Source organism: Oncorhynchus mykiss, chromosome 7 (genome assembly GCF_013265735.2).
Source record: "Oncorhynchus mykiss isolate Arlee chromosome 7, USDA_OmykA_1.1, whole genome shotgun sequence".
Lineage (NCBI taxonomy): Eukaryota > Metazoa > Chordata > Actinopteri > Salmoniformes > Salmonidae > Oncorhynchus > Oncorhynchus mykiss.
This window is the reverse complement of record NC_048571.1, coordinates 47,323,654-47,337,130: the sequence shown is the minus strand read 5'-3', so window position 1 is coordinate 47,337,130 and position 13,477 is coordinate 47,323,654. Positions and strand designations below refer to the sequence as shown.

The 13,477-nt window shown below is 41.7% G+C and overlaps 1 protein-coding gene across 1 annotated transcript in view; it reads left to right on the top strand.

Annotated features, from left to right (window-relative positions):
* Window positions 1-51: 51 nt before the first annotated feature.
* LOC110527890 (metabotropic glutamate receptor 6) overlaps window positions 52-13,477 on the top strand; it is a 34,390-nt gene continuing 20,964 nt past the window's right edge. The window contains exons 1-2 of the mRNA XM_021609481.2: window positions 52-1,151; window positions 2,308-2,918. Coding sequence (XP_021465156.1) covers window positions 2,376-2,918 — 543 coding nt within the window. The 5' untranslated portion in view covers window positions 52-1,151; window positions 2,308-2,375. The remainder of the gene's footprint in view (window positions 1,152-2,307; window positions 2,919-13,477) is intronic.

The following is a 13,477-nucleotide window of genomic DNA, read 5'->3' as shown; positions in this document are numbered from 1 at the left end:
GATTACGGTAGTGTGATGTCAAACATGGATCTAATACACTAGGTGGCAGTAGTGTGCCTTTTTAGAGATTCCAATCAAACAACTGAAAAGCAGCTTGCAAAGTGGCCCCATCATCATTCTTTCCGCTACAGGCAGACAGAAAACGGACTAAAATCTCACACCATATCTAGCACCTGTAAATAATGATTTATGTTTTGTTATAAATCTGTATCAGGTCTCCATTTAGTTATTAAAGATTCTGTGAGAAAGGTCTGTTGCACCAAAATCGTTGATTTGATCAAATCCAATGGGTATCGAACAGATCACTAAAATATCAACTCAAGCCGTGGATTAACAGTACTATTTAATGTGACTGATCCTGGGGGTGCTATAGAAAATGATTTTGTCTATACAGCAGAGAAACAGATGCATCTTTATCATTTCCATGTGATTGTGTGAATCACTATTGTTTTAGTTGAACATGTTTCAGTAGTTAGAACATGATATTCTACAGGTGTGTATGAGAATGTGTTCTCATGTCGCTGCCTTTCTAATCTCCCCTGCAAAGTGACGGAGTTCCATCATAAAAGGGGGAGGGTACTACATATAGTACAGCTGCATACACATATAAAGGCTAGTCCACCTAGGGATTTCTTCACAGACGGCCGCATGATAATCTCAATCTGTGCCCATTAGTGCACTGAGAGAGAAGAGGGTTCAACAGAGAGAGCGAGGCAGTGACATAAACAGAGAGCAAGTGGGAGAGAAGAGGGTTCAACAGAGAGAGCGAGGCAGTGACATAAACAGAGAGCAAGTAGGAGAGAACTTTAAAGGGATTTGGCAGTGATTTGTAGAATCTCAGTGGCGTAATATGGTGTTTTTTCTACTTTTCCGTGATTCAGACAATGCTACACACTAAAGCCTTGAAAGCCAAAATGTTCGATCCTTTTTTGCTAACTAAAAAAAATGTTATGTTATTGAAGGTTTTGAGTCCATTCCAGTTATTTTTTAGAAAATACATATAATATCTGAGATGTTAATGGATTTACTTTTTGCTAAAACAATGAAGAATCTGGCACTGAACATCATCACATATTGAATATGGGAATAGACCTGTTTGGGAGTGTTGGCGTGATGGATGAAATCAAGACTGGTCCAAATGAAATGTTCAGGTAAGCAGTCAATTCTTATATTTATTACACCCATAAACCTCTTTTCAGATTTCAAGTACCTAGGTCACATTTGACTATTTTATTATATGTGTCATATACATGTTAAGCTTGCTACCCATACTGTATTGAACATTTAATCTCTGGGAGGCATATCTCTATTTCAATGCATTGCATCATTTGTGTAAACTTCATGCCAGTATCCAACGCATTTTTTTCATTGTTTGCACAATATTGATATGTTGCATCAAATGATAGAATATAATGTTTGGTTTGATGCTAATCATACAACTAAGATTAAACTCTGTTTTGCAAAAAAACGTGAACAGATACAACTTTAATTAAACTTACTCGGTGGAACATCATATTTGTAATTTCAATATCTTTAGTCGGATTTGTCTTAAACCAAATCTTTTACATCATATGCCATTTTTCAATACTGTTATAACTTAATTGGATGACACAGTGAAATTGGAAGGAAAGTAAGCTGGATAGGCAGTCAAACTGAGCTATAAATATTTCAGTATATATTTATATTCTTAGCTTCATATCAGGATTAAATTAATTAGGATAAGACTTGATCTTTGCGTAACACATATTTGTATCTTGATCATGCCCGTTAATTCTATTTCTCACCCCAATGTTTCCCTAATGTTTCATTAAACCTAAATAGTATTACAGAACATGAAAAACATTCATAAAACACATATTTGTCCATGTTAGCTTTTGTGCAATATTTATGAGATGTGTCACTATGCTCTTTGCTGCTCTCTTGGCTGTGTTTTACTTGTCCAACCATGCAGATACCCTTTACTTAGAAGACTCTTTGCTGTGGGGTTTGAGTGTGACTATGTTTAAGTCTAGAAGCAGTAGATCTTCTCTTACACAGACACATATTTTTATTCCCATTTTGAGATTGTGGGAAAGAACTGAAGTGGCATGTCCTATATTGTCCGATTGAGTGACAATGTTTGGTAATATGCCATTGATGCCAAGACATACTGTATAGTCATTTCTGATGTCATGGTAAGAGCACTTGCAGATCCATTTGTATGATTAACAGTTATTTTATTCACTCAGTGTTAGTCTAAAATTGATGTAACAAAAGCTATAACTGAACTTAAACCAAAGACCAACATGTCCTCATTACTGTTCACAGGTATCACATGTAGAGGGAGAAGCCTGGTACTTTAACACTGGATACAGGAACCTTTGGTGGCCAGAATCATGATATCACAGTGCCACACATCACAGTTCTGCTGTCAATTTGGTCCACTGTTTGGATGCCATGTAACTACATTGCTCAGGTTACTGTGGATGCTGTTTCTGGGTCTAAGTCCAGAGTCATGGGCTCAGCAGGGCACACAACCACACTCCATCAAGATCAAGGGGGACATCACCCTGGGTGGCCTGTTTCCAGTGCACTCCCGTGGGCCAGCCGGTGTGCCCTGTGGGGAGATCAAGAGGGAGAAGGGGATCCACCGAATGGAGGCCATGCTGTATGCGCTGGATCAGATCAACAGTGACCCTGACCTCCTTCCTAACATCACCCTGGGGGCCATGGTCCTGGACACCTGCTCCAGAGACACCTACGCTCTGGAGCAGTCACTCACCTTCGTCCAGGCCCTCATCCAGAAGGATAACTCAGACGTGCGTTGCTCCAACAATGAGCCACCCATTATTCGCAAACCAGAGAGGGTGGTGGGAGTAATCGGGGCATCAGGCAGCTCTGTGTCCATCATGGTGGCCAACGTGCTGAGACTCTTTGCGGTGAGACTCCTTCCTGTGCTGTGCATTTTTAGCCCTCCCTATACTATAATCACATGCTGAATTCTCATCCTCACACACATTTTCTTCATCAGAGTTAATATACAGTACCAGTCAAAAGTTTGGACACACATACTTATTCAAGGGTTTTTCTTAATTTGTACTATTTTTTACACTGTAAAATAGTAGTGAAGACATCAAAACTATGTCGTAACCAAAAAAGTGTTAAACAGAATATCAAAATATATTTCAGATTTTTCAAAGTAGCCACCCTTTTCCTTGATGACAGCTTTGCACACTCTCAACCAACTTCATGAGGTAGAACCTGGAATGCATTTCAATTAACAGGTGTGCCTTAAAAGTTAAAAGTTCACCATTGTTACTATGGTATTGTGATTCTTCCAGAGGCCTGCCATGAAAGGTATTACGACAGCGTTTCCCTATGAGAGTTTTCAGAGTGCAATGACAGTGTGTGTCATCCCTTTAATGCAAACAACGCAATTATCACAACATGTAAGTTGTAATATGTTGTTGTTTTTGTTGGGGGGGGGGGGGGGGCTTGACTTCCACAGTGATTTTACCAATGCACAGCTACTGATTTTTGCATGAGTTAATATTAAAACTATATGAGAGGTTATAGACCTACAGTACCAGTCAAAAGTTTGCACACGCCTACTCATTCAAGGGTTTTTCCTTATTTTTACTATTTTCTACATTGTAGGATAATAGTGAAGACATCAACACTATGAAATAACACATAAGGAATCATGTAGTAACCAAAAAAGTGTTAAACAAATGAAAATATATTTTAGATTTTAGTTTCTTCAAAGTAGCCACCCTTTGCCTTGAAGACAGCTTTGCACACTCTTAGCATTCTCTCAACCAGCTACCTGTAATGAATTTCAATTAACAGGTGTCACTTGTTTAACGTTTATTTGTGGAATTTCTTTCCTTCATGCATTTGAACCAATCAGTTGTGCTGTGACAAGGTAGGGGTAGTATACAGAAGATAGACATATTTGGTAAAAGACCAAGTCCGTATTATGGCAAAAACAGCTCAAATAAGCAAAGAGAAACGACAGTCCATCATTATTTTAATGCAGGCTTTTGCAACTCCAGTTCTCGAGGGCCTGATTGGTGTCACACTTTTTCTCCATCCCCCACAGCTGATTAATCAAATTGCATTCTAAACTGATGATCATGATTAGGTGATTATTGAAGTCAGGTGTGTTAGCTGGGTCTGGGGCAAAACTGTGACACCATTCAGGCCCTTGAGGACTGGAATTGCCCACCCCTGCTTTAAGGCATGAATGTCAGTCAATCTGGAAAATTTCAAGAACTTTGAAAGTTTCTTCAATTGCAGTCGCAAAAACCATCAAGCGCAATGATAAAACTGCCACTCATGAGGACCGAACACAGGAAAGGAAGACCCAGAGTTACCTCTGCTGCAGAGTTCATTAGATTTACCAGCCTCAGAAATCGGCAATTAACTGCACCTCAATGCTGTCATCATGGCAAAGGGTGGCTACTTTGAAGAATCTCAAATATAAAATATATTTTTAATTGTTTAAACCTTTTTTGGATACTACATGATTCCATATGTGTTATTTCATAGTTTTTATGTCTTTACTATTATTCAACAATGTAGAATATAGTAAAAAACAAACAAAAAAAACACTTGAATGAGTAGGGGTGTCCAAACTTTTGACTGGTCCTGTAGTTTAGAGAACATTAAGAAAAAACATTAAGAACATTAAGAAACATTAAGAAACACTAGTACTTCAGAATTTCAGTACTTCAGCATAACGTTTCCTCATGATTCTATTTAAAGTCATGTTCTCATTGTTCCAAGAATGTTAAGAAATAATGTTCTTCTGTGGGAATTTCAGTACTTCAGCATAACATTCCCTACAGGTTTCTTCATTGTTCTATTTTAAAGTCATGTTCTCAAATTGTTCAGAGAACGTTAAGAAAACTATCCATAAAAAAACACAATAAAACTTTAATTACGTTCAGAGAACGTTCTAAGAATGTTATATAAAAACATATACATTCCTTTATCAGCATCAACAAAACTCTGTCTATCCTCTAATTTGAATCAACTAAAATAAACAGCTTTGCATACTTAAGAAAACATGGCATGGTAGCTCTATTCTGGTGGTGCAGTGGTCTAATTCCACAGATAGAGACCAGAAGATTATAGGTGTGAATCTCAGTTATGCTGTTTCACAATAAAAAAGAAATGTGTTTGCAGGAAACGTATGGTTTTGTTCCCCCAACCAATGTGAAACCAAAAATATATGTTCCCATAACTTCCAAAGAACCAAATGTGCTAAAACAATATTGTGGAAAAAAAATAATATGTGGCTTTCGGACACAAGTGACAAATGACACGTAAAAAAAACACAATATATTTTTATATCTTTCACACGAGTCAGACATGTGGTTTTAGGACATGTGAAGTTCCACATGGATTTTCACATGCAATCAAGTTAATCGTAGGATTTGCTGTGATAAATTAAGATTAATTGAAATTTCAGAGTTTGCTCATTGTGCTGTAATTTTAAGATTTAGTTTTTATATTTAAAGCATTAAACAATACTGATGTTTTTGTCCAAAGTAATGGTTAGCAAAATTAGGTAAATTGATATAGTACACGTTCTTAACCTCAATGTCAATGCCATTGTTGTTTTTAGCTGTATAGATTATGTAAAAGTATATATTTACATTCAGTCCAATAGCAAATATTTTCACATATTTTCACATACACTGAACAAAAATATAAAGGCAACATGTAAAGTGTTGGTCCCGTGTTTCATGATCTGAAATAAAAGAACCCAGACATTTTTCATACACACAAAAAGCTAATTTCTTTAAAATGTTGTACACAAATTTGTTTACATCCCTGTTAGTGAGCATTTCTCGTTTACCAAGATAATCCATCCACCTGGCAGGTATGGCATATCAAGAAGCTGAAGCATGATCATTACACAGGTGCACCTTGAGCTGGGGACAATGAAAGCCACTCTATTATGTGCAATTGTGTCACACAACACAATGCCACAGATGTCTCAAGTTTTGAGGGAGCGTGCAATTGGCATACTGACTGTCAACAATAGCTGTTGCCAGATAATTGCATGTTCATTTCTCTATCACAAGCCACCTCCAAAGTCATTTTAGAGAATTTGGCAGTACGTCCAACCGGTCTCACAACAGCAGACCACGTGTAACTATGCCAGCCCAGGACCTCCACATTCAGCTTCTTCACTTGCGGGATCATCTGAGACGAGCCACCTGGACAGCTGAAGAAACTGTGGGTTTGCACAACAAACTGTCAGAAACCGTCTCAGGAAAGCTCATCTGCGTGCTTGTCATTGTCACCAGGGTATTGACCTGACTGAAGTTCGATATCATAACCAACTTCAGTGGGCAAATGCTCACCTTCGATGCCCACTGGCACACTGGAGAAGTAGGCTCTTCTCGGATGAATCCCGGTTTCAACTGTACTGGGCAGATGGCTGACAGAATGTGTGGTGTAGTGTGGGCGAGAGGTTTGCTGATGTCAACGTTGTCAACAGAGTGCCCCGTGGTGGTGGATTGGGTTGTGGTATGGGCAGGCAGAAGCTACAGACAACAAACACAATTGCATTTTATCGATGACAATTTGAATGCACAGAGATACTGTGACGAGATCCTGAGACCCATTGTCGTGCCGCCATCACCTCATGTTTCAGCATGATAATGTATCATGTTGCAAGGATCTGTACACAATTGGCGCAAGTAAGATGGAGCCGGAGAGGATGGCTGCCGTTTCATGGGCTCTTAACCAACCGTGCAATTTTGTCAGTTTAAAAAAAAAAAAATTGTAACTTATTTTGTACATAATGTTGCTGCTACCGTCTATGACCAAAAAGAGCTTCTGGAAATCAGAACAGCGATTTCTCACTTTGAACTGGACAAATAATTTATTTTTAATGAGTCGGATGAGAGGTATTTACTCCAGACACTCGAACAGACCCTCATCCCCGTTATTCACAGGAGAAAGAGACGGAAAAGATATTGCAGAAAGAGATCGGGGTGCCTTGTGCGGATTCGCCAACGAGTGGCTAATCTGCCCTTGCCATCCGTACTACTGGCCAACGCACAATCGCTGGATACTAAATTGGACGAGCTAAAAGCACATATATCCTACCAACGGGTCATAAAAAACTGTAATATCTTATGTTTCACCAAGTCATGGCTGAACAACGACATGATTAACATACAGCTGGTAGGTTACACACTGCATTGGCAGGATAGAACAGCAGCCTCTGGTAAGACAAGGGGTGTGGTCTATGTATATTTGTAAACAACAGCTGGTGCACGATATCTAAGGAAGTCTCAAGGTTTTGCTCGCCTGAGGTAGAGTATCTCATGATAAGCTGTAGACCACACTATCTGTATTTTTCGTTGCTGTCTACATACCACCACCACAGACCGAAGCTTTCACTAAGACCGCACTCAATGAGCTGTATACCACTATAACCAAACAGGAAAATACTCATCCAGAGGCAGCGTTCCTAGTGGCTGGGGACTTTAATGCAGGGAAACTTTAATCTGTTTTACCTCATTTCTATCAGCATGTTAAATGTGCAACCTGAAGGAAAAAAAACTCTAGACCACCTTTACTCCACACACAGAGACGCGTACAAAGCTCTCCCTCGCCCTCCATTTGGCAAATCTGACCATAATTATATTCTCCTGACTCCTGCTTACAAGCTAAAATTAAAGCAGGAAGCACCAGTGACTCGGTCAATGAAAAAGGGGTTAGATAAAGCAGATGCTAAGCTACAGGACTGTTTTGCTAGCACAGACTAGAATATGTTCCGGGATTCTTCCAATGGCATTGAGGAGCACATCACATCAGTCACTGGCTCCATCAATAAGTGGATCGATGATGTCGTCCCCACAGTGACTGTACGTACATACCCCAACCAGAAGCCATTTAGCTCAGGCACTGAGCTAAAAGGGTAGAGCTGTCGCTTTCAAGGAGCGGGACTCTAACACGGAAGCTTATAAGAAATCCCGCTATGCCCTCCGACGAACCGTCAAACAGGCAATGTGTCAATACAGCTGTTACGTCCGTTGTTGGAATGAGACCAAGGCGCAGCGTGGTAAGCGTACATCTTTCTTTATTTTTTATGAACACCAAAAAAAAGAAAAGAAAAGATAAACGAACATAACGTTCTGCAGGCTACACAATAACTGTACTAAAACAAGATCCAACAAACTAGGGTGGAAAACAGGCTGCCTAAGTATGATTCCCAATCAGAGACAACGATAGACAGCTGCCTCTGATTTGGAACCATACCTGGCCAACAAAGAAATAGAAAACTATAATGCCCACCCAAATCACACCCTGACCTACCCCAAGAGAGAAATAAAAAGGCTCTCTAAGGTCAGGGCGTGACAACAGGACTAAGATCGAATCATCAAATAACATTTTATTGGTCACATACACGTGATTAGCAGATGTTATTGTGGGTGTAGCGAAATGCTTGTGCTTCTAGCTCCGACAGTGCAGTAATATCTAACAAGTAATATCTAACAAATTACACAAGATATACTCAATTCACATAAATCTAAGTAGGAATGAATTCAGACTATATACATATGGATGAGCGATGTCAGAGCGGAATAGACTAAGATACAGTAGAATAGTATAGAAAACAGCAGTATATACATATGAGATGAGTAATGCAAGATATGTAAACGGTATTAAGTGACTAAGATATCGTAGAATAATATAGAATACAGTGTATACATATGAGATGAGTAATGCAACATATGTAAACATTATTAAAGTGACTAGTGTTCCATTCCTTAAAGTGGCCAGTGATTCCTAGTCTATGCCCTTGTTTTTCAGTCTCTCGGTCCCAGCTTTGATGCACCTGTACTGACCTCGCCACTGTCTGTGTGGGTGGTCAATTTCAGTTTGTCAGTGATGTGTACGCCAAGGAACCTGAAGCTTTCCACCTTCTCCACTGCGGTCCCATAGATATAGATAGGGGGGGGCACCCTCTGCTGTTTCCCGAAGTCCACTATCATCTCCTTTGTTTTGTTGACATTGAGTGAGAGGGTGTTTTCCAGGCACCACACTCCCAGAGCCCTCACCTCCTCCCTGTAGGCTGTCTTGTCATTGTTGGTAATCAAGCCTACTACTGTTGTGTCGTCTGCAGACTTGATGATTGAGGTGGAGGCGTGCTTGGCCACACAGTCATGGGTGAACAGGAGGGGGCTAAGCACGCACCCTTGTGGGGCCCCAGTGTTGAGGATCAGCGGAGTGGAGGTGATGTTTCCTACCTTCACCACCTGTCGGTGGCCCTTCAGGAACTCCAGGACCCTCTTGCACAGGATGGGGTTCAGACACAGGGCCTCTTAATGATGAGCTTGGAGGGTACTATGGTGTTGAACGCTGAGCTATAGTCAATAAACATCATTCTTACGTAGGTATTCCTCTTGTCCAGGTGGGATAGGGCAGTGTGCAGAGTGATGGCGATTGGATAGTCTGTGGATCTATTGGGGCAGTAAGCAAATTGAAGTGAGTCTAGGGTGGCAGGTAAAGTAGAGGTGATATGATCCTTGACTAGTCTGTCAAAGCACTTCATGATGACAGAGGTGAGTGCTACGGGGGGATAGTCATTAAGTTAATTTACCTTTGCCTTCTTGGGCACAGGAACAATGGTGGCCATATTGAAGCATGTGGGGACAACAGCTTGGGATAGGGAGAGATTGAATATGCCCGTAAACACACTAACCAGCTGGTCTGCTCATGCTCTGAGGACACGGCTAGGGATCTGTCAGGGCCGGCAGCCTTGCAAGGGTTAATAAATCTTCTGGATTGGTGTCCCTTCCACGGGACGGTTGAGCTAACGTAGGCTAATATGATTAGCATGTGGTTGTAAGTAACAAGAACATTTCCCAGGACATGGACATATCTAATATTGGCAGAAAGCTTAAATTATTGTTAATATAACTGCACTGTCCAATTTACAGAAGCTATTACAGTGAAAGAATACCATGCTATTGTTTGAGGAGAGTGCACAATTTTGAACATAAAAAGTTATTAATAATCAAATTAGGCACATTTGGGCAGTCGTTAAAAATTTTGAACATAAATGCAATGGTTCATTGGATCAGTCTAAAACTTTGCACATACACTGATGCCATCTAGTGGCCAAAATCTAAATTGCACCTGGGCTGGAATAATACATTATGGCCTTTCTCTTGCATTTCAAAGATGAAATACAAAAAAAATACAAAATAACGTTTTTTTTATTTGATCTTTAACCAGATCGATTGTGTTATATTCTACTACAGTCCATTCACATGTCCATAAACTTCAAAGTGTTTCCTTTCAAATGTTACCAATAATAGAGAGCCCACAGTCCTTGGAGAGCCCACAGTCCTTGGTAGCTGGCCGCGTCGGAGGCACTGTGTTATCCTCAAAGTGTGCGAAGAATGTGTTTAGCCTGTCCGGAAGCAAGATGTTGGTCTCTGCGACGTAGCTGGTTTTACTTTTGTAGTCCGTGATTGTCTGTAGTCCTTGCCACATAGGTCTCGTGTCTGAGTCGTTGAATGGCGACTCCTTTACCTTGTGTAGTGAATAACTATACTGTTATATTCTGCCATATTACCAGTCACCTTGACATGGTTAAATGTGATGGTTTGCGCTTTCAGATTCGCATGAATGTTACCATCTATCCACGGTTTCTGGTTAGGGTAGGTTTTAATAGTCACAGTGGGTACTACATCTCCTATACACTTTCTTATGAACTCAGTCACCGTATCTGTGTATGTGTCTAGATGATTTTCGCAAGCTACCTTGGACATATGTACATACACATACAGTCCACGTAATCAAAACAATCCTGAAGAGTGGATTCCGATTGTTCAGGCCAGTGTTGAATAGTACGAAGCACGGGCACTTCCTGTAAGTTACTGTCTATAGAACGGGAGGAGCAAGATGGAGTCGTAGTCAGATTTTCCAAAGGGAGTGCGGGGGAGTAAGCATTCCGGAAGTTTGAATAGCAATGGTCGAGAGTCTTTTTTTTCTTATTTTTTTTGAATTTGACCCCTTTTTCTCCCCAATTTCGTGGTATCCAATTGTTGTAGTAGCTACTATCTTGTCTCATTGCTACAACTCCCATACAGGCTCGGGAGAGACGAAGGCTGAATGTCATGCGTCCTCCGATACACAACCCAAACAGCCAGTGATGCTTCTTAACACAGCGCGCATCCAACCCAGCCGTACCAATGTGTCGGAGGCTACACCGTGCACCTGGCAACCTTGGCTAGCGCGCACTGCGCCTGGCCCGCCACAGGAGTCGCTGGTGCGCGATGAGACAAGGAGATCCCTACCGACCAATCCCTCCCTAACCCGGACGACGCTAGGCCAATTGTGCGTCGCCCCACGGACCTCCCGGTCGCGGCCGGTTACGGCAGAGCCTGGGCGCGAACCCAGGGACTCTGATGGCACAGCTGGCGCTGCAGTACAGCGCCCTTAACCGCTGCGCCACCCGGGAGGCCCTCAATGGTCGAGAGTCTTAGTAGCGTGAGAAAGACAGTCAAAATTTTGATAGAGCTTCGGCAGCCTAGTCCTCAGATTGGCTTTGTTAAAATCCCCTGTTACAATAAATTGAGCCTCAGGATATGTGAGTTCCAATTTGCATAAAGTCCAGTGAAGTTCTTTGAGGGCCATCAAAGTTTTTTATTGAGGTACGATGTAAACGGCCGTGGCGATGATGGGGGAGAATTCTCTTGGGAGATAATAAGGTCGGCATTTAATTGTGCGATATTCTAGGTCGGGTGGACAAAATGACTTGAGTTCCTGTACGTTCCTAGAATCACACCATGAAACACACCCCTCCACCCTTCTGCTTCCCGGATAAATATTTATTCATGTCTGAGCTTTACCGACTCCGACACAAAGTATGTTACAGGCCCCGATGTCTCTCTGGAAGAAATCCTTGCTCTAAGCTCATCAACTTCATTATCCAAAGACTGAACATTGGCGAGTAATATACTCAGAAGCAGTGGGTGGTATGCGTGTACCAGTAGACCGCCTTGAGTGCCTCTCCACTGCCAGTGATGTTTTGGGTTGGCCTCTGGAATAAGTTAAATTGCTCTGGGGAGAGTGAACAAAGAATCTTCTCCATGGAAGTTGTATTCCTGGACATAATGCTGGCAGTTCTGGTGAGTTACCGCCGCTCTAATATCCAATAGTTCTTCCCAACTGTATATAAAGACACAAAACATTTCCTGAGCTAATAATGTAAAAAATAGTAAAAAATAAATAAAAATACTGCAAAGTTTTCTAAGAGCTAGTCGCTATGCTGCCATCTCAGTCGGCACTGTCATACTACACCGGCTCCGATACTCGTCAGATGTTTCAGGGTTTACAAACAATTACAGACTACAAAGGGAAGCACAGAAGCACTGCCCAGTGACAGGAGCCTACCAGACGAGCTAAATTACTTTAATGCTCGCTTCGAGGCAAGTAACGCTGAAACATGCATGAGAGCACCAGCTGTTCTGGACGACTGTCTGATCACTCTCTCCACAGCCGATGTGAGTGAGACAGGTCTACATTCACAAGGCCGCAGGGCCAGACGAATTACCAGGACGTGTACTATGAGCACGCACTGACCAACTGGAAAGTGTCTTCACTGACATTTTCAACCTTTCCCTGTCTGAGTCGGTAATACCAACATGTTTAAAGCAGACCACCATAGTCGCTGTGCCCAAGAATACTAAAGTAACCTGCCTAAATGACTCCCGACCCGTAGCACTCATATCTGTAGCCATGAAGTGCTATGAAAGGCTGGTCATGGCTCAAATCAACACCATTATCCCAGAAACCCTAAACCCACTCCAATTTGCACACCACCACACTCCACACTGCCCTTTCACACCTGGACAAAAGGAACACCTATGTGAGAATGCTATTCATTGACTACAGCTCAGCATTCAGCACCATAGTGCCCTCAAAGCTCATCACTAAGCTAAAGACCCTGGGACTAACCACCTCCCTCTGCAACTGGATCCTGGACTTCCTGATGGGCTGCCCCCAGGTGGTAAGGGTAGGTAAATTCACATCTGCCATGCTGATCCTTAACACTGGGGCCCCTCAGGGGTGCATGCTCAGTCCCTCCTGTACTCCCTGTACTTTGAAGAATTTGAAGAATTTTAGATTCTTCAAAGTAGCCACCCTTTGCCTTGATGAAAGCTTTGCACACTCTTGGCATTCTCTCAACCAGCTTCACCTGGAATGCTTTTCCAACAGTCTTGAAGGAGTTCCCAAATATGCTTTGCACTCGTTGGTTACTTTTCCTTCACTCTGCGGTCTAACTCATCCCAAACCATCTCAATTGGGTTGAGGTCGGGGGATTTTGGAGGCCAGGTCATCTGATGCGCACTCCATCACTATCCTTATTTGTCAAATAGCCCTTACACAGCCTGTAGGTGTGTTTTGGGTCATTGTCCTGTTGAAAAACCAATGATAGTCTCACTAAGCGCAAACC